We start from the raw sequence: 18216 nt of genomic DNA, 5'->3' as shown, positions 1-18216 counted from the left end.
TGCCATGTGTCAGACAAGGGGAGGGCTCAGCTCCTGCAGAGCAAGCAGACAGCACAGACACAGGTGCAAAGGGGCTAAAGACCTACAGTGAGCCTCAAATTTGAGACCCAGAGTCTCCCAACACGTACAGAACTCAGCCCCCGTGCCCACCCACTCACTATGCCAGTGCCACAACTCACAGCTGCCCTGCTCCTGAACACACGAGAAGAAATATTAGCACCTCATGCATTTGGGCATTATGTTAGAGCAGGAGTTTTAGCCCTAAATCCAGCCTCTCCTGGCCCCCTGCCCAGAGCCCTGCCCAGGAGGTGTGATGCACCGCACCCTTGAACTTCCCCACCAGAGCCTGTACCCTGTGCGTCAGAGCGGCGTATAGCAGGTAGCCCGCCTGTGTGTGGACGAGTCCCTTGGGTACTCCAGTGCTCCCTGAGGTATAGAGCAGGAAGAGCATGTCCTCACTGTCCATGCTTTCTGGGACACACACAGGGTCCTCCTTGGCCATTTCCTGGAAAGAGGAAGACACAAACAGCCCCATTCATGGCAGTTACCCTCTGCCCCCCATTCACCCATCCTGAGAACACCTCTCACCCAGCTGCTACAGGAATCAGCAGCCCGGATTCAGTTCACCTGCTCTACTCTGCTCTAGTTCAACTCCAGGTGCAGAGAGAACACAAAATAAAAGGAAGAATCCAATCATTTCTGTTACATTAAGTGTTTCAGTGTGTTTGCGGTATTTGAGTTCCATCTTCCCAACCAGGATGTAAATCCATCAGATATGATCAGGGAACCCTGAACATCTCTGGGGAACCCAGGGTGAGAACCATGATCTGACGTGACTCAAACCCAGTTAACCCAATAATTACTTCTCCCCCTCAAACTGTACAAAGTGAGACAAACCTACCTGCTCGAGGGGGATGTCCAGACGCCCCATGTGGACCTTGTTGTCTGTCCTGTGAGCCACCAGAACATGCTGGATGGTCGGGCACTGCTTCACAGCTTCATCCACTATCTTCTTCAGCTCCACCACACGCCCTCCCCGGAGTCCTTGGTTGAAGGTGATGACCACCTTGCACTTAGCTAATGGAGACAAACAGACATTTCTGGTCAGTTTCCTTCCCACTATGACCCTCACACCCCAGACTGACAGCCATACAGTCCAGGCCTAAGAGTGTGATACACAAAGTCCATTCTTGAGTAAGAGTCAGCAAAATGTGGGGGGAGGGCGTCTTCCTGCTTTGCAATCTTTGTGCTCAATGCAGAAGTGCCAGGCCTTTTCCCAGCTCTGAAGGAGAGACTTCCACCATTGCCTCCCACCTGCCTTGGGAGCTTCCCTGGGTGAGAGGCCACAGCCACCATGGTGGCAAAGCAACATTAAGATGCAGAGATCAAGAAAGCTGGGCAGCCGGAGACCAAGCCCCAACATGTCCTGTGTGGCCCCTGCCCTATCCAGGGTCAAGAGGCTTCACTACCCAGAAAATAGAGGCCACACTCCAATGGGTGCCAGAAGCTACCAGCCCCTACCCTTGCCTTTAACAGAAGGCACTCCGGGATTCACACCTGTTCTTCAACAACCTGGTTAGGCTTGACCAGGCCCAAGGCATTGCAGTGAAGACCCAAGCAAGCTTCCACAGCTGACCTAGGGTGAGGCCCAGAGCAAAGTATCAGGTAGAGATACAAACTGGGCATCAGAACCACAGGCAAAGCAATGACCCCCAACCACCAACATTGTGCCTCAACCTGGGATGACCCAGAGGGATCAAGGCTGCAGTGGGCTATTCTATTACTGGTCCCTAAGGAAGAGCCCAGAACAGCTCCCTCATCCCTCAGGTGCCCATCCTGACACATGTGGTTCCATCACCTCCCGGGGCTCCCTGAGGGACTGAGCTCCAGCACCCACTGTGGATGCTGGTCTGGTGGATTCCTCTTCCCAGCCCCACTCCCCACCACCCTACAGTGCTTCCCAGGACCACCTCCCAAATGAATTGGCTACCCTGAACTCTCATCTCAGGATCTGCTTCTATGGGAGCCCTGAGTCACCAATCTCCTTCAGCTTTTCAGTGTGAAAGTGCCTTCTAGCAACATACTCATTCTTTCTTCCTCACAAGGGTACTAGAGATGACATGACATTGAGGACCACCTAAGCATTCTCTCAGCCCTTCTCTGGATCACCCAGGGGTCAGAGAGATACAGAGTGTTTGCAATGCCCAGGGCAATGTCATCCAGCTCTGCACACCAGGGGTCCCCAGCTGCATACTCTTTGCTCCTCAGGCCTTGGCCATCGATCACCCCAGGGAAACAAAATCAGCTGGGCAGAATTCCCAGGAGCTAGAATTGGTCCAGGTAAATTCTCTGTGGGGCAGGAAGAGAGATGATCCAGCAGGTAGAAAGAGACCATACTCAAGGAGGTGACAAAGAAAGCTCAGGATCCCCCAGGAGAAAGTAGTGGCCCCAGCCCATCCCAGGTATTAGAATCACATTATGTGGGTTATGGCCCCTCTGCAGGCTCCCATGGCACATGCCTTGCTCCTGGCACTCATTTGTCCAAGGCTTGCTGCCCAAATAGTTCTCCAGAGCAGGAGCCTTCATGCATATACCCAGTCCCTAAGAGGTGCTTGGGGAGCACAGCTCACTCTGTGGTTCCCCACCAAGGCTGGGTGATGGGTACAGGGTACATGTATAGCATTAGGGCACAGGTCAGATCAGCATGACACATTATCTGGGAAGCCTCAATTTTACTTCCCTGGTTTTTGAGTAGGTATTGGCATCTGTCTTCGTTTTTTATTGCTTCCATAGCCAATTACCACAAACTTGGTAGTCTGGAAAACCCATAATTTAGCTCATAGTTCTCTAGTCTAGATGAGCTTGATAGGGTTCTTTTCTTGGAATCTCATGCCCCAAATCAAGATGTCAGCAGGCAGAGCTCTTATCTGGAGGCTTTGGAGGAAAGTCTGCTTCCAGGCTATTCCAGGTGTTGGCAAAACTCAGCTCCATGTAACTGTAGGACTGAGGTCCCCATGTCCCCATTTTCCTTGCCGTCAGCGAGGGGTTGTTCTCAGGTTTTAGAGCAACCTACATCCCCTGGCTTATGACCCTCTTTATCTTCAAAGCCAGCAAAGGCAGGTCAAGTCCTTCTTATGCTCTGACCTCCCCTTCTGCCACATGTCCTCTGCCTCCAACCAGAGAAAGTTCTCCACCTTCCAGGGAGGAGAACTCCCTGGTTAGATTGGGCCCACCTGGATAATCTCCACATTTTAGGACCCATCCCATCTGCCAAGGCCTTTTGCTATGTAAGGTAACATACTCCCAGGTTTTGAGGGTGTGGACGTCTGTGGTGGCCATTATTTGCCCCCACCCACAGCTTCTCAGAACCATCCTCCTGTCCTCTACCCTCTGCACCATACTGTCCTCTCTCTCTATTTCTCACACAGCCTAAATCAAGAGAGAACATAATGATCAGAGGAGTGGTCAGAGCCTGGACGCCAGGCCAGGAGACAGAAACTTTAGACTAGAACACACTGACTGAGGTTGCCACGCCTAGCTAATGATGAGACTCTGGTGGCCATGCTCACACTCTCACCCTGTCCCTCCCAGTGATGGATTAAAGATAGTTAAAAAAAGGGAGAAATAGAGTCTTGGTCTCCTTCCCTTGAATTTAGAATGGCCAGACTGGTTGGACCAATGGAATACAGCAAAATGGTGCCATATGTATTCTGGACTTGCCTTTAGGGCAGGTTCCACTTCCTTCCTCTTGGAACCATGAGCCATCATGTAATAAGTCTGACTGCCTGAGGTTGTCTAAGTTAGTCATGCAAACAAGCCACATTAAAGAGATGCTTGGCAGGTTCCAATCATGTAAGCCAACCCAGTTTATATCCCAGATTATGTGGAGCAGAAAAAAGACATTCTCACTAAGCCCATTTCATTCCTGCTCCCACAGTATCATGAAATATAATAATAAATTTATTGTTTTAAGCACTAAGATTTAGAGTAGTTTGTTACACAGCAATAAATGATGAAAAAAAAAAAAAACCCACACAAACCCTGATTGACCCAAGAGGACATAAACACCTGTCCCGGTAGAGTCTTGCCCTGGAAACGGACACCTGAACAGATGTGCATGGAGGTGTTGGGTAAGAGCCTCTTAATGTTAAGTTCTAGAAAAAACTTATAGGAGTTTACCCTGCTAAGGGCTTCAGATATGACCTGGCCCCTGCCCTTCCATGGCCTGTTGTTTAGGATTCCTTAAGTTCTTGGACCTGTTCCAGCACCCAGCTACTAAATCTCCAGGGCCCACTGCTTTTGCTTGTTTTAAAGAATCTTAGCGTGCCTGGATGACTCAGTCAGTTAAGTATCTGACTTCAGCTCAGGTCATGATCTCATGGTTTGTGAGTTAGAGTCCTGCATTGGGTAAGGTCGAACCCTGCTTCAGGTGAGCACAAGCCCCACTTTGGGTGAGCCCTGCTTCTCTCTTTCTCCCTCTCTCTCTCTCTCTCTCTCTCTCTGCCCCTCACTCACTTGTGCTCTCTCTGTGTCTTTCAAAAAAATAAAAAAAAAATAGGGGTGTCTGGGTGGCTTAGTTGGTTAAGCGTCCAACTCTTGGTTTTAGCTCAGGTCATGATCTCATGGTTCATGAGTTTGAGCCCCACATCGGGGTCCACACTGATGATGTGGAGCCTGCTTGGGATTCTCTCTCCCTCTTTCTCTGCCCCTCCCCTACTCACATTATCTCTCAAAATAAAAACTTAAAAAAATAAACAAATAAATAAAAAATAAAACATCTAAAAAAATAAAATAAAGAATCTTAACAGAAACACCTGGCAACCATGACCATATCATCAAGAGAGAAAAGAAGCAGTCTAGCGTAATGCTAAAAGCACAAACTCTGGTGGCCCAATGCCTGGATTCAAATCCTGGCTCTGTCACTAACTAGCAATGTAACCTTGGGCAAGTCAATTAACGTCTCTGTGCCTCAGTCTCCTTATCTTCAAAAACAGTAGCCTCCCAACAAAGAATATCCCAGGACCAGATGGTATTATTGGTGAATTCTACCAAATATTTAAAGAATTCTACCGAATATTTAAATATTAAGTATTTAATAAATATTAAAGACAAATAAACATCAATCTTCCTCAAACTCTTCCCAAAAACTGCAGAGGAGGAAACACTTTCTGACTAATTCTATGTGGCCAGAATTACCCTGATACCAAGGTCAGACAAACACTTCACAAGGAAAAAAAACCAAAACTATAGATGAATACCCCTTATGAACACTGATGTAAAACGCCTCAACAAAATGCCAGTAAACTATATCTAATAGCATACTAACAGGATTACACATCATGACCAAGGGGGATTTATTCCTGGAATGCAAGGGTGGTTTGACATATGAAAATCAAAGACAGATATACAGATCATTGGAATAGAAGAAAGAACTCAGAAATAAGCCCTCACATATGAGATAAATTAGTTTTGACAATGTGCCAAAGTCATCCAATGAGGTGAAAAAAAAAATCTCTTCAACAAATGGTACTGGTACCACTGGATACTCAGAGGCAAAGGAATGAAGTTGGATCTCACATCATACATAAAAAATGAGCTCAAATTGGATAAAAGACCTAAATATAAAAGCTAAGGCCATAAAACTTTTAGAAGAAACATAGAGACAAATCTTTGTGACACTGGAGTCAGTAATGTATTCTTAAATGATACACTAAAACCACACAAAACAGAAGAAAAAACAGATGATCTAGACTTCATCATGATTAAAAACTTTTGTGCATCAAAGGACACTATGGATAGAATGAAAAAGCAGCCCACAAAATGGGAGAAAAATCATTGCACATTATAAATCTGATAAAGATCTAGCATCCAGAATATATATAGAGAACTCTTACAACTCAACAACAAAAAGACAAATAGCCAATTTAAAGATGGACAAGGGCCTTAAGTAGACATTTCACCAAAGAAGACATACTAACAGACAAGCACATGAAAAGATGCTCCGTGAGGAGTGCCTGGGTCCTCAGTCAGTGAGCACCAACTTCAGCTCAGGTCATGATCTCATGATTTGTGAGTTCAAGCCCCACATTGGGCTCTGTGCTGACAGCTCAGAGCCGAAAGCCTGCTTCAGATTCTGTGTCTCCCCCTCTCTCTGCCCTTCCCATGCTCACGTTCTGTCTCTGTCTCTCAATAATAAATAAACATTAAAAAATTTAAAAAAAAGAAAAAATGCTCAGTGATATTAGTTTGGAATGCAAACCAAAGCCACAATGAAATACCACTTCAAAACCACTAGGATGGCTATAAATTTTTATGTTTTTTTTTAATTTCTGAGAGAGAGAGAGAGAGAGAGAGAGAGAGAGAGAGAGGGAGACAGCATGAGCAGGGGAGGGTCAGAAAGAGAGGGAGACACAGAATCTGAAACAGGTTCCAGGCTCTGAGTTGGCTGTCAGTACAGAGCCCGACATGGAGCTTGAACCCACAAACTGAGAGATCATGACCTGAGCCAAAGTCGGATGCTTAACCGACTGAACCACCAGGTGCCCCTAAATTTTTTAAGTAGGCTTCACATCCAGGACAGATTCCAATGTGGGGCTTGAACTCATGACCCTGAGATCAAGACCTGAGCTATGATCAAGAGTCAGATGCTTAACCAACTGAGCCATCCAGGTGTCCCAATAATTTTTTTTTAAAAGTAAAATAACAAATGTTGATGAGGAAGAACCTTCATACATTGTTAGTGGGAATGTATTGAGAGAACAGCAACTTTGGAAAACAGTTTTGTCGTTCCTCAATAAGTTAAATATAGATTTACCATATGTGCCAGCAATTCTACTCCTAGGTATATACATAAAAAATTGAAAGCAGATGTTCTCATGAATGCTCACAGCAGCTCTATTCACAATAGCCAAGAAGTGTTAACAAGTCAAATGTCCATCAGTAGATGAATAGATCAACAAAACATGATATATTCATATAGTGTAATTTTATTTATGGAAAAAATTAATGAAACAATAATACATGCTACAATATGGATGAATCTTGAAAACATTATGAGTAGTGAAAGAAGTCATAAACAAAAGTCCACATATTATATGAGTTCATTTATATGAAATATCCAGAACAGGCAAGTCATTGACACAGAAAGATTAGTGGTTTCCAGAGTTGGGTGGAGGGGGAAATAAGGAACTCCTGATTAATGAGTATGAGATGTCAATTTAGGGTGAGGAAAAGGTTCGGAATAGATTGTGATGATGTTTGCACAACATTGTGAATGTGCTCAATGCCAATGAACTGTATACTCTAGGATGGCAATAACAGTAATAAAAAATGTGAAAAAGGAGAAATAGAGTATTATCTCATACCATATTTTTAAAGACAAAGTTAGTCAAATTTAAGGAGATGACCTTGGCAAAGTGTTTAGAACAGTGCCTGGCACACAGTCAGTGCTACAGAGTTTAAAGAGAGAATGAAAAATGAATGACAGAACCAACCCTTGAAAGTGGAAGGAGAGACATAGAAAGAGAGTAGAAAGCCTTCCCAGCCCTTCCTAAAGGTAGTCAGCAGGGGTCTGAGAATTCTGCCCTAGAGGTTCACTACCCAAAGGCAAGTCTTCAGTAAGACACAAAGAACAGCCAGCTCAGAGGACTCTCTCTAGGATCTCACTGGAGCAGGTGTCAGACTTTGCAGACATGGAGTCACCATCCATACATTCAGCTCTCCCATACCAGAAAAAGAAGGGCGACAATACTGCTCTGCACACTGTTCAGAAGACTCTGACCTACCTGTAGACAGAAAGCCTTAAAGATGTACCACAAGCCCCAACCTGATTCCAGCCCTCCAGAAGTAGCCCATCCCACCCTCCCTCATGATAAAAGTCTTCTAGTTGTTGACCTGTGAGACCTTCCCCATACATCTCCAGCCTTATCTCACCCTACATGTTTTTTCAGTTCTCCACCACAGCCACGCGAGCCTCCTCCAAGCCCTCACAAGCTGTGCTCCTCTCACCAGTCAGCTGGTACCTAGCTGTTCCCTCCACTTGGAATCTTCCTTCCCTTCTTCACTTCGTTGCCCTCATATCTCAGCTCACAGAACAAATGCTCATTCAGCCATGTCCCTGTCCCTGGTGGTATCTGTCATTTGTCTGTTGGACTTTTATTAACGTCTAAGCCCCTGATGGCCAGGCCCAAGGAACAAAGACAAGGGGCCTCCTTCCCATATGCTCACCATCATTGATCCTCCCAGCCAGGGACTCCGCACTGAAGCCAGCAAAGATAACCGTGTGGACAGCTCCAATCCTGGCACAGGCTAGCATTGCAGCCACAGCCAGTGGGGAAACGGGCATGTAGATCGCCACACGGTCCCCTCGAGAGATTCCATGTCTCTTCAGTGTGTTGGCCAAGCGGCATGTGGTCTCCAGTAGTTCCCTGCAGCACAAGGGACAGAAGGCCATGAGAGATGGTTAAGGGTCAAAACAGTAATTTGGGGTAGGTTCGGCATGACGGAGATAGGCAGAGAGTATCCACTTGGCACCTCTCCTATCCAAGTCACCCCTCCCTCCACTCCCAGGCTAATCTCCAGGTTCTGCCTGCCAATCAGAGTGCAGCATCTCCCCAGAGAAGCAGATTGGTTTAGGGACTGGCATGTGACCCAATCCAGCCCAATCAGAGTCAATGACAGTCAACTCTGAAAACCGGAAGTACACACGGGCACCGCCCCCACTTGACTGTGGAGCAGGAAATGGAGAAAAGCAACCCAGAGAGCTAGGCACTCTCTTCTATCTAGTTCCAGCAGCTGGTCCAGCTGACCCTGGACTTAGCAAATAGCCAGTCATTTTGCCGTTTTTGCTGTACATGATTTGATTTTCATTTGTTATTTAATCACAGAACTAACACGGAAAGACATGATGAGGGGCAGCAACCTGAACCACACACCGGCCTCTGCATCTCTTCAGCAAGCCCAGTGGGGCAGTACTGACTTCTACAGGCTCTGGGAGCCATAGGCCAGTCCCTCCAAGCTCCGCAAGCCTCCTTACAAGCATGTGTGCCTAGTTCCCCTCTGTTCATCAAGAAAAGGATTCTGGATAAAGACCAAGCCCAACAAGAGGCCGCCTGGAAACACCAATGGAATGAAAATGAAAATCTCTCCCCATTTCAGGCAGAGATTTCAAGGGGGCCTTTGTTTCTTCCCAAAGCCATCCTGCAAGTAGACCTAATGAGAACCAGATCACAAGTCCAGCCTGCACTTCACTAGCTGCCATTCCCCAAACCCCCGCCCTGAGTCTCCTGCCCAGGCTGACACCAGCATGCCTCTTCTGCAGGATTTCATCTTTATTCCTTAAAGGTTTCAGGAGGACAAAGGCTCCATTCACTGGTGCCTCACCCACCCCTTGCCTAAGTTTATGATGAAGGAAAGAGCACTTCCTGACAGTCCCCAACACCAAACTCCCCAGAATCTAGAGCCCAGAAGCACTTCTACTACTCCAGGGAAGGAGGATGGGACAGCCTGTGACAGCACTGAAGAGGTAGCTAAGGTCAGTGACACAGGAGAATAACTCAAGTCAGGTGCAGGCACCATTTTCATAGCTAAGGATTTAAGCCTCTGAGCAGGGCTCAGGGAGATGGAGGCTTGAATGTGTGTACACATTGATGGTGATGCAATTCAGTCCTTATTCTGCAGACCAAAGGCAGCAGTCAGAAGTCAAGGAACAAATATGAACTGTATAGACAGAGTGGCCTGGGTTAGCTTTCTATAGTAGCTGTATTAAATATGGCAGCTTACCTTTCTCAGCTGCCATGTGATCATCTGAGAAACAACAGGTGACGTGTACTTTGTGTAACTATCAAAAATGTTAATGACAACCATCACCCATCCAGGACCCTGCCAAACATTCAGAAAGTATTATCTTTCCATTCAGATGTTTTTGTTTGAAATCATTTTCTAAAACCACTACAATCAACAAACTACTTTGGTGAATTTCTAGGATGTTAAAAATTCCATTCCAGACACCGCAGGGATGAGAGGGAAAGTATCCTCCAGGGCCACAGCTCTAACTGGAGAAATGCAGACACATCCATGACAGAGTGAAGGGCATTTATCATCTCAACTTTGTGCTACAGTCGCTGACAGCAGCAAGGAGAACTTTCTGGAAAAGTTGTCTGTGGTGAGCAAGGCAGCAAAGGGGAAAAGAATGGTGGATTTTTTCTACAGGGGCAGAAGTCCCCCGGCTGTTGTAGGGCAGTTGAGCTACAGCCCTGGAGGATGGTCTGGAAACCAAGCTGAGGCAACCCACATGTTCCCTGGAGAATCAAGAGGTATCAACATTGCTGGACCCGGAGCTGGGTCCAATGGTTCCCATACTCTTGCTTCTGCATCAGGAGGAGCAGTTTCTTTTTTTTTTTTTTTTAATGTTTTTTTATTTATTTCTAGGAGAGAGAGAGAGGGACAGCGTGAGCAGGGGAGGGTCAGAGAGAGAGGGAGTCACAGACTGAAACAGGCTCCAGGCTCTGAGCTGGCAGTCAGCACAGAGCCCGACGCGGGGCTCGAACCCACGAACCGCGAGATCATGACCTAAGCGAAAGTCGGATGCTTAACCGACTAAGCCACCCAGGCGCCCCTGGAGGAACAGTTTCTAATAAAGAATTTTATCTGGGTAAATCTGCAAGCACACTCCCCTTCCATTCCATTCTGCCAAGCCCATAAACCTCAAAATCGAAGAGCTCCTTGAAGGTCAAATGGTGCAGCCTCCCTGGGGTCCGGATATCTTGTTGCCATACTTGTGCCCATAGCAGCCCAGCCTCTGTTTCAGCATCATATTGCTGGAAGTCACTATCTCACCAGGCTGCCTCTTGCTTTGTCATTTTAGTAGAGAAACAGTCTTCCTAAAATTGGACTAAGTTTTGTAGCCATCCAAATTCCAACTGTGGGTCTTGTCTCAGCCTTGTATTTTATTTTATTTTTTAATATAGTTTATTGTCAAGTTGGTTTCCATATAATACCCGGTGCTCATCCCAACAGTGCCCTTCTCCATGCCCATCACCCATTTCCCCCTCTCTCACCTCCCATCAACCTTCAGTTTTTTCTCAGTATTTAAGAGTCTCTTATGGTTTGCCTCCCTCCCTCTCTTTAACTATTTTTTCCCCTTCTCCTCCCCTATGGTCCTCTGTTAAGTTTCTCCTGATCCACATATGAGTGAAAACATATGTTATCTGTCTTTCTCTGCCTGACTTATTTCACCTAGCATAATACCCTCCAGTTCCATCCATGTTGCTACAAATTTTGGCTCAGCCCTTTAAAGCTACCCAGAATAAATCTAATTTGTCATTCAATGACACCCCTTCAAATTCTTCAATTCCCCCACTCCACCCCAGGAAGGCTTTCTTCTCCCAGTTCTCTCACTCAGCCATCCATGACCTCACTCACTCTCTGTAGATACACCTCCAAGTTATCCAGCCCAAATGGACGCCTACCCATGGTGTCTGTTCAGAGCAGAATATGAGCACCCAGACCTTTGATCTTAATTCTACATTTAATAATATAAATTAAGACCACATTAATTTAGTCCACACTTGTACCATTGGAAAATATGGTCAGCAAACCTAGGTCTTCAAGTCATTGAAAAATAAATGTTATTCAAGTGATCCTGTCATTCATTCCACATACTCAAAAACTGTTCAAAAGCATGTTCTTGGATATCTGTGACTTCTCAAAGACTCCCACAAACTGAAATGCTACTATTTCTGTACCAAAAAGATAAAGCAGCCACTCAGAGGCTGGTGCTTTGGGATATCACTGCAGGAAACACTGGTTTCCTTGTGCCTACAGGGTCTTCCTAAGAAAGACTGCAGCTTTCTGAGAAATATCTCACTGAAGTGAGTTAGAGTTATATTTTCAAGCACAAAGAGAAAAGTAACATTTGTTATTCAGGCACTGAGCAAGATATCTAAGTTTATCTGCAATGTAGACTCCTCAAGGTCACACCTTCAATGTGGACATATGGAAATAATGTGCACAAATACATAAATTTGGCATGGTGTTCATGATGCTTAACACCAGCAAAATGCTGACTGGCCTTGGGGGAAGGGAAGAGACCTTCTATAACCAACTGTTAAGCATCAGCAGAGAATAATATTTATACAATGCTAAAGACATAATCTGGCCTCAAGTATTTGTAAACAACATGACACTTTTCAATGTCTCTGCAGGTATAAAGGCCCCCTGACCCAAATCAGTCCAAAAACAAGACACAGCTGGAAACAGAGTTCAGAAGACAGAGAGGAAGAAATACACTGGCATTTATTTATTTATCTATATTCTAAGTAAAGCTGTTTTTTCATGGCTACTATTTGAAAGTATCTTTCCCTAATAGCCATTTCCCAATCCAGGGAAGTAAGAAAAGCTCTGTGTGGTGTGTGTGTGTGTGTGTGTGTGTGTGTGTGTGTGTGTGTGTCTTGTATATAAGAAATAAATTACGAATGCACGATTTGCTCACTTGCTACAATTACTCTGGCTCTTAGTGTTCATTAAATAGATACACTTACCACCTTCGTTGTTCATCGACCCCACTAAGTACAAGCTCTACTTGGGCAAGGATTTGGGGCTTATTGCCTTCTTCCCAGTGCCTAGAGCTGAGCCTAGTTCATAGAAAGTGCTTGATAAATATTTGTTGAATGAGGGGCGCCTGGGTGGCTCAGTCAGTTAACCATCTGACTTCGGCTCAGGTCATGATCTCACGGTTCATGGGTTCGAGCCCTACATCGGGTTCTGTGCTCACAGCTAGCTCAGAGCCTGGAGCCTGTTTTTGATTCTGTGTCTCCCACTCTCTCTGACCCTCCCCTGCTCACACTGTCTCTCTCTCTCTCTCTCTCAGAAATAAATAAAACATTAAAAAAAATATTTGTTGAATGAGTGGAAACAGCAAATAAGTGAGAAATGATGAGAACTCTAGCACATGTAGGAAAACTTGGGCCTGTGCTCTTACCATGAGCACCTGTCCACTCTGCAGATGCCTTCCATCTCTCTGTGCTGAGAAAAGGTGAGGCTGGCCATCACATCAGTGTCGCACTGGCAAGAAAATGTCCTATCCCTTTGATAGCAAATTGGAAAGACCGCTCCCACTGATAAACCACCCACAGCTACTTTTCTCTTCATTTTCTTCTGACAATAAGGGAAATAAACCAGGTGATCATGTCAATATTGTGAATGTAAGGCCTGTGACAGACAGAAAGTACTTCGTAGTCCCTGCTCCCCTCCAAGCCTGGGTGCTGACAGAAGAGGGACCCAGGGTCTAGATACAGAACTTGAAACCCTTTTCACACAGGGTTTGCATGGAGGGCCAGATGGGGCATGTAGATGGCCCATGAATCTCAGAACCAGACCTAGGAACAAACTCCTTCCCTCTGTGCAGACCCCTACTAAATCTAATTTACTGGTGATAAAATTTGTTCACTATGCCACCCACCACCACTGGAACAATAGAGGCCCAGTAAATGGACTTAATGGGTTCATAAACCAAGTATGAAATTTCTTATGCATCATTTTTTATTTCATGACCATGACCTTTAGCAAGGAGAAGCTGCAGTGGAATACAAAGCAGTAGCCACACTTAAAGATGAAAAATTCTCAAAGCAGCTATTTAAAAGGAAGCCCCTGACATAGGTTTTTCAAGAACAGTAGCTGAATTGCCACTGGTAACACTAGGTCAACCAGTCAACCTGGGGTCACTACAGCTGCATGTTTTCTTACAGAAGCTAAGTGTATTTTTCTCAAGGCTATGCTATAGTTTATGTAAAGTACTGGATTTGGAGAGCTAATCTCTCAGGACAGTGTCTCATCAAGGGCCAAACTACATCTGTTCTCACTCCAACTCCCCACACACTTGGGGCCTTGACTGTCCCATCTATACAACAGCCTAATAACAGGGCTCATTACCAAGGTATCTGTGAGGACTGCTGTGGTCTGATGTGTGTCTGATGTGTCCCCAGACTCATACATGGAAATCCTAACCCCAAAGACGATGGTTTAAGAGCTGGAGCATTGGATGGTGATTGGGTCATGAGGGGGGACCCTCAGGAGTGGGGTCAGTGCTCTCACAGAAGACATCCCACAGAGCTCCCTCACCCTTTCCCACAGGATAGAGAGAAAGGACAATGGCTATCACTCAGGAAGAGGGCCCTCAGCAGAATGCAACCATGCTGGTGCCTTGATCTTGGACTTCCAGGCTCCACACTGTGAGAAATAAGTTTCTGTTGTTTATAAGACACCCAGGATGTGGTGTTTTCTTACAGCAGCCCCAAAAGATTAAGACAAGGGCCAAATATGAAGTCCCATGCATATTTAAAGTCATTCTATAAATAATAGCTGTAATTATAGCAGAAAAAGAAAATCAGTGTAAATCAGTGGTTCCTTGATAGAAGTGTGTACGCCACATGCTTCTTCTCAGAAGAAAGAATGGAAATCTCAGTTTGATTTTGTGTAAGACATGGTGTCATTGGCTTAGGATGAATGAGACTCAAGGATATTTAAATGCCTTGTGTTGAAGCCCTCACCCACAGAGCCTACCTGTTCCGTACCCTCACAGCAGGTGGCAACAGGAAGGCCTCACCTTGAGGGGGTCAGTGGATCTGAGAAGCACATGTCATGCACAGTTGGAGATGCCACTGTCTTGCAGGTTGCAGGCACTCAGCCCATGACCCTTGGTTCTGAGAGGCTGGAGGTGTCATGCTCTGAGCACCCCACCTGTCTGTCACCTACTGTGTCTCCACCATCTCCACTAGCTGCCCCAGCCTCTCCAGTCACACTGTCGCCTACTGTGTATACAAGGAACCTCCTCTCTCTCCCCAACTCCCACATGTTGGCATCCAGAATACCTCCCTCCTGACTATTTATCCCTCCATTCACATTTCCTTCCCATGAAACAACTGTAACAGCTATTCAGTCAATGTCCAGTGCCCAGGACTGCTCTGACTACACACACCAATTTACCCCTCATAATAGCTCATGGGTATGACCTGCCACCACCAACACCCCTCCCTCCGTTTCTTGGATAAGGAAGCTGAAGGAAACAGAACTTAACTGACTTCCTGAAAGGGTCAGAGCTGGATTCAAATCCAGCATGGCTCCAAGGGTCCTGCTCTTAAGCAGTTTCCCCTATAGCCCTCAGGATCAGGATGGCTTGTTTTCCATGGCAAAGCTTCCCAAACTTCATAATTTCTGCTATCTGCCAACTCTGTTGTTACGTATGTAACATTTGGGGGAGGATAGTTTATTTTTTTAACAAATTGTTTTTAAGAATAAACTAAAAGCTCTGAACTTGAGGCTGACCTTGTTCAAAAGGGAAATTAGTAACAGCAGTGTTCAAAGCCAGATCACTATAGTTACATGGAGCCTTTCTTGTAATTTGGACAGAAGACAACAAGAGAGAGGATGGGGGTGGGGACAGGGGGTGGCCTTTTCTTTCATGATTCTGTGTTTGGCTCTACATTCAGGACCACTTGCCCCAGGTATTCCTTGTTAGATGTGTCTAGGTTGAAGCGTTCACCCTAAGTCTTTCTCTCCTGCTCTGACACAACTCTACATGCAGTCGGCCTCTGGACAAACCCCTATGGAATGGAGGTAATGGTCACACTTGAAAAAATCTCTGTCCTAATTAATGCTTGATTTCTCCTCAGATCTCAGCGCTTGGACTCCAACCCAAGTCTTGTCTCTGGGAAAGAAGTTCTTCCTTTTCCAGACCCAAAGCCCAGCTTACAATGCTGAGGGAGCCAGATTCCAGGCTGGTAGCCCTGGTCACGAGTGCACTGGGGGACTCCAGTCCTGGCCACCAGCCCAGAAAACAGCTGGCAGCCTGGCAGGACATTACCCCACTGGCCAGCCAGGCTTGTTCACTTTCAGGGAAAGCCACAGAAGCGATGTCCTTTCCCTGGTGGAATCTGGAACAGGATGAAGTTTTAACTTTCTAAAAACATTCCCTTTTCCCTGGTTTAAAAAGAACAAAAGCCACAGTATGTTTCTCAGGTCCTGCTCCAGCTTCACCTGCCCCACATGTGGTGTGGCAGCTCTTTCCACATTGCTGCCTGGGCGGCAAGGGCACCAAGAGGACACAAGGCAGCTGAACTCATGTGGACACGTCCAGATCAGACAGGACCCAGGGGTTCCTCTATTTCCAGGCATTCTTGTGAGTCCACAGAACATTCCAAATGAGCATGCAGAGGAAAGTGCACAAGGAAACACAGCCACATTGGTGGGAATCCAGAGGCTACAAGAATTTGGTACGACTGCCTCAGGCCCAGGGTATCTTCCTGGCTTCTTGGTAGCAACTTGAAGAAACTGCTAAAAAGAACAGGATCCAGGGCACCAACTTCAGCTCAGGTCATGATCTTACAGTTCATGAGTTCGAGCCCCATGTCAGGCTCTGTGCTGACAGTTCAGAGCCTGGAACCTGCTTCAGATTCTATGTCTTTGTCTTTCTCTGCCCCTTCCCAACTTGTGCTCTGTCTCTCTGTCTCTCTCTCAAAAGATAAACATTAAACAAAAAAAGAAAAGGGGATCCATGAAACACACTATTGTGCTGCCAAATGTTCAATAATGAATTATCTCAGGGGTGGGAGAAAACCCTGATTTATAGCCTTTGCCAATTATTGTGGTGTGAATATTTCCCCCATGAAGGATTTCCAGCTACCGACAAGATTTACTGACCAACTTGGGAATGTAAACTNTAAATTGACAAAAAAATATTTGTAAAAAAAAAAAAAAAAAAAAAGATTTACTGACCAACTGAGCAAGGGGCCAGGAGGGGGAACTCGTGTGACACCAGAACTCACTTCATGAGCACTCAGCACCCCAAAAGCTGCCTGTGACCCCCATGGAGGCTGTCTGTAAGGGTTATTTCAACTGTTTCTTTAATAAAAGCAGTAATTGCTGTTTGCTTATTTAACTTACTTTATTTAATAATTAACAAATAATTGCTAATAGAAATTTAAATCATTCATTTGGAAGGAAAGGGAAGAGCAAAATGCACACCCCTTTTATTCCACTCAAGCTATCTCCTTTTCCAGGCCAGTCTCCCTGACCCTGGGTTTAAGGCCCTGCATTCTGTGTAAGTGCAGAAATTGGGCTTCCTGAGGCTTTCCCCCTACTGTGCACATACACTCCATGGCATCCCTGTCACCAGGCCCCCTGCAGATAGCTGCTCAGCTCAGCCCTGCTCGAAGGCACCCACCCCAGGATGCCATTTGCATACCCTTTCTGAGGGGCACCCTTTTGCAGGTCCACAAAAGTACCCCCATTTGCACCAGCTGGTAACATGCCAAGGATCTCCTCAAGTAGGACATTAGACTGGAAAACTGTCCCACAGTTTAGTCCTAAAGTCCAGAAAACTAACATGTTTATAAAGTGAGGATAGAAGACTGCCCTTTCAGAAAATGGCCTGTCCTGCAATGAATCCACATCTAGCTGGGCCTACCTTGGTGGAAGGACTAAGTGAGTGACAGGGTAAAGATCAGAGCCTATTAGTTAGAGCAGATCTTGAAAAGCTGTGTGCACACAGGAGTGAGTCAGAGGGTTTGGTCACCTGCACCAGGAGGAAGTACCACCAGGCCCCACCTCAGTGGCCTGGGATCTGGGCAGTTACAGGCCCAGTCCTAATACTGTTACATTCAACCACACAGGAATCAAGCAGAATCAGGGTCCAAATACTCATGCTGGACTAGACCTGCTCTCATTCAGCATCTGTTCCAGCCTCCTCAGAATGCACTCGCCACCTCAGACACCTCTCATCTGGCTTCTGTGTAGGACTCAGGTTGCACCAGGTAGCTGCACATGGGGAGGGATTGCAATGCGGGCTGCTGCTTTGCTGCAGTTCAGGAGATGCTGGGGTTTTCCAGGAGAGATTCCGCTAGCTGCAAAGATGTCAAGAGAAAACTGAGCAGCTGAGACAACAAAATGGTGGTTTCCTGGCCCCAGACTAGAGCCACAGTGGTGTGTTTTGAGCACTCAGCAGTGCCTGTGGGGTCTCCTGAGTCCATTCTGATTGTCCATTCTGATTGTCCCAGGGGGTGGGGGCTAGAGTCTGCCCAAAGGCTTTGTAAGCACTCTGTGTAAGCTCCCTTTCTGCTTAAAAGAGTAGCACTGACATCCCTTTTCTACAGCTTGACAGATAAGTTCCCTACAATGGGTGCAAGCAGCTGTATTACCAGAGATGTATTTTCAAATAATGTT

General features: G+C 46.0%; 1 protein-coding gene across 1 annotated transcript in view; it reads right to left on the bottom strand.

Annotated features, from left to right (window-relative positions):
* The window catches only part of ACSS1 (acyl-CoA synthetase short chain family member 1), a 64896-nt gene that overhangs the window by 22412 nt on the left and 24268 nt on the right, over positions 1 to 18216 (bottom strand). Inside the window, exons 3-5 of the mRNA XM_077760158.1 lie at positions 8227 to 8426; positions 902 to 1077; positions 353 to 505 (exon numbers count right to left, since the gene is read on the bottom strand). Of these exons, the coding sequence (XP_077616284.1) occupies positions 353 to 505; positions 902 to 1077; positions 8227 to 8426 (529 nt within the window). The remainder of the gene's footprint in view (positions 1 to 352; positions 506 to 901; positions 1078 to 8226; positions 8427 to 18216) is intronic.

Source organism: Crocuta crocuta, unplaced genomic scaffold, assembly GCF_008692635.1.
Source record: "Crocuta crocuta isolate KB4526 unplaced genomic scaffold, BGI_CrCroc_1.0 scaffold23, whole genome shotgun sequence".
NCBI classification, from domain to species: Eukaryota; Metazoa; Chordata; class Mammalia; order Carnivora; family Hyaenidae; genus Crocuta; species Crocuta crocuta.
This window is presented reverse-complemented; position numbering and strand designations above follow the sequence as displayed.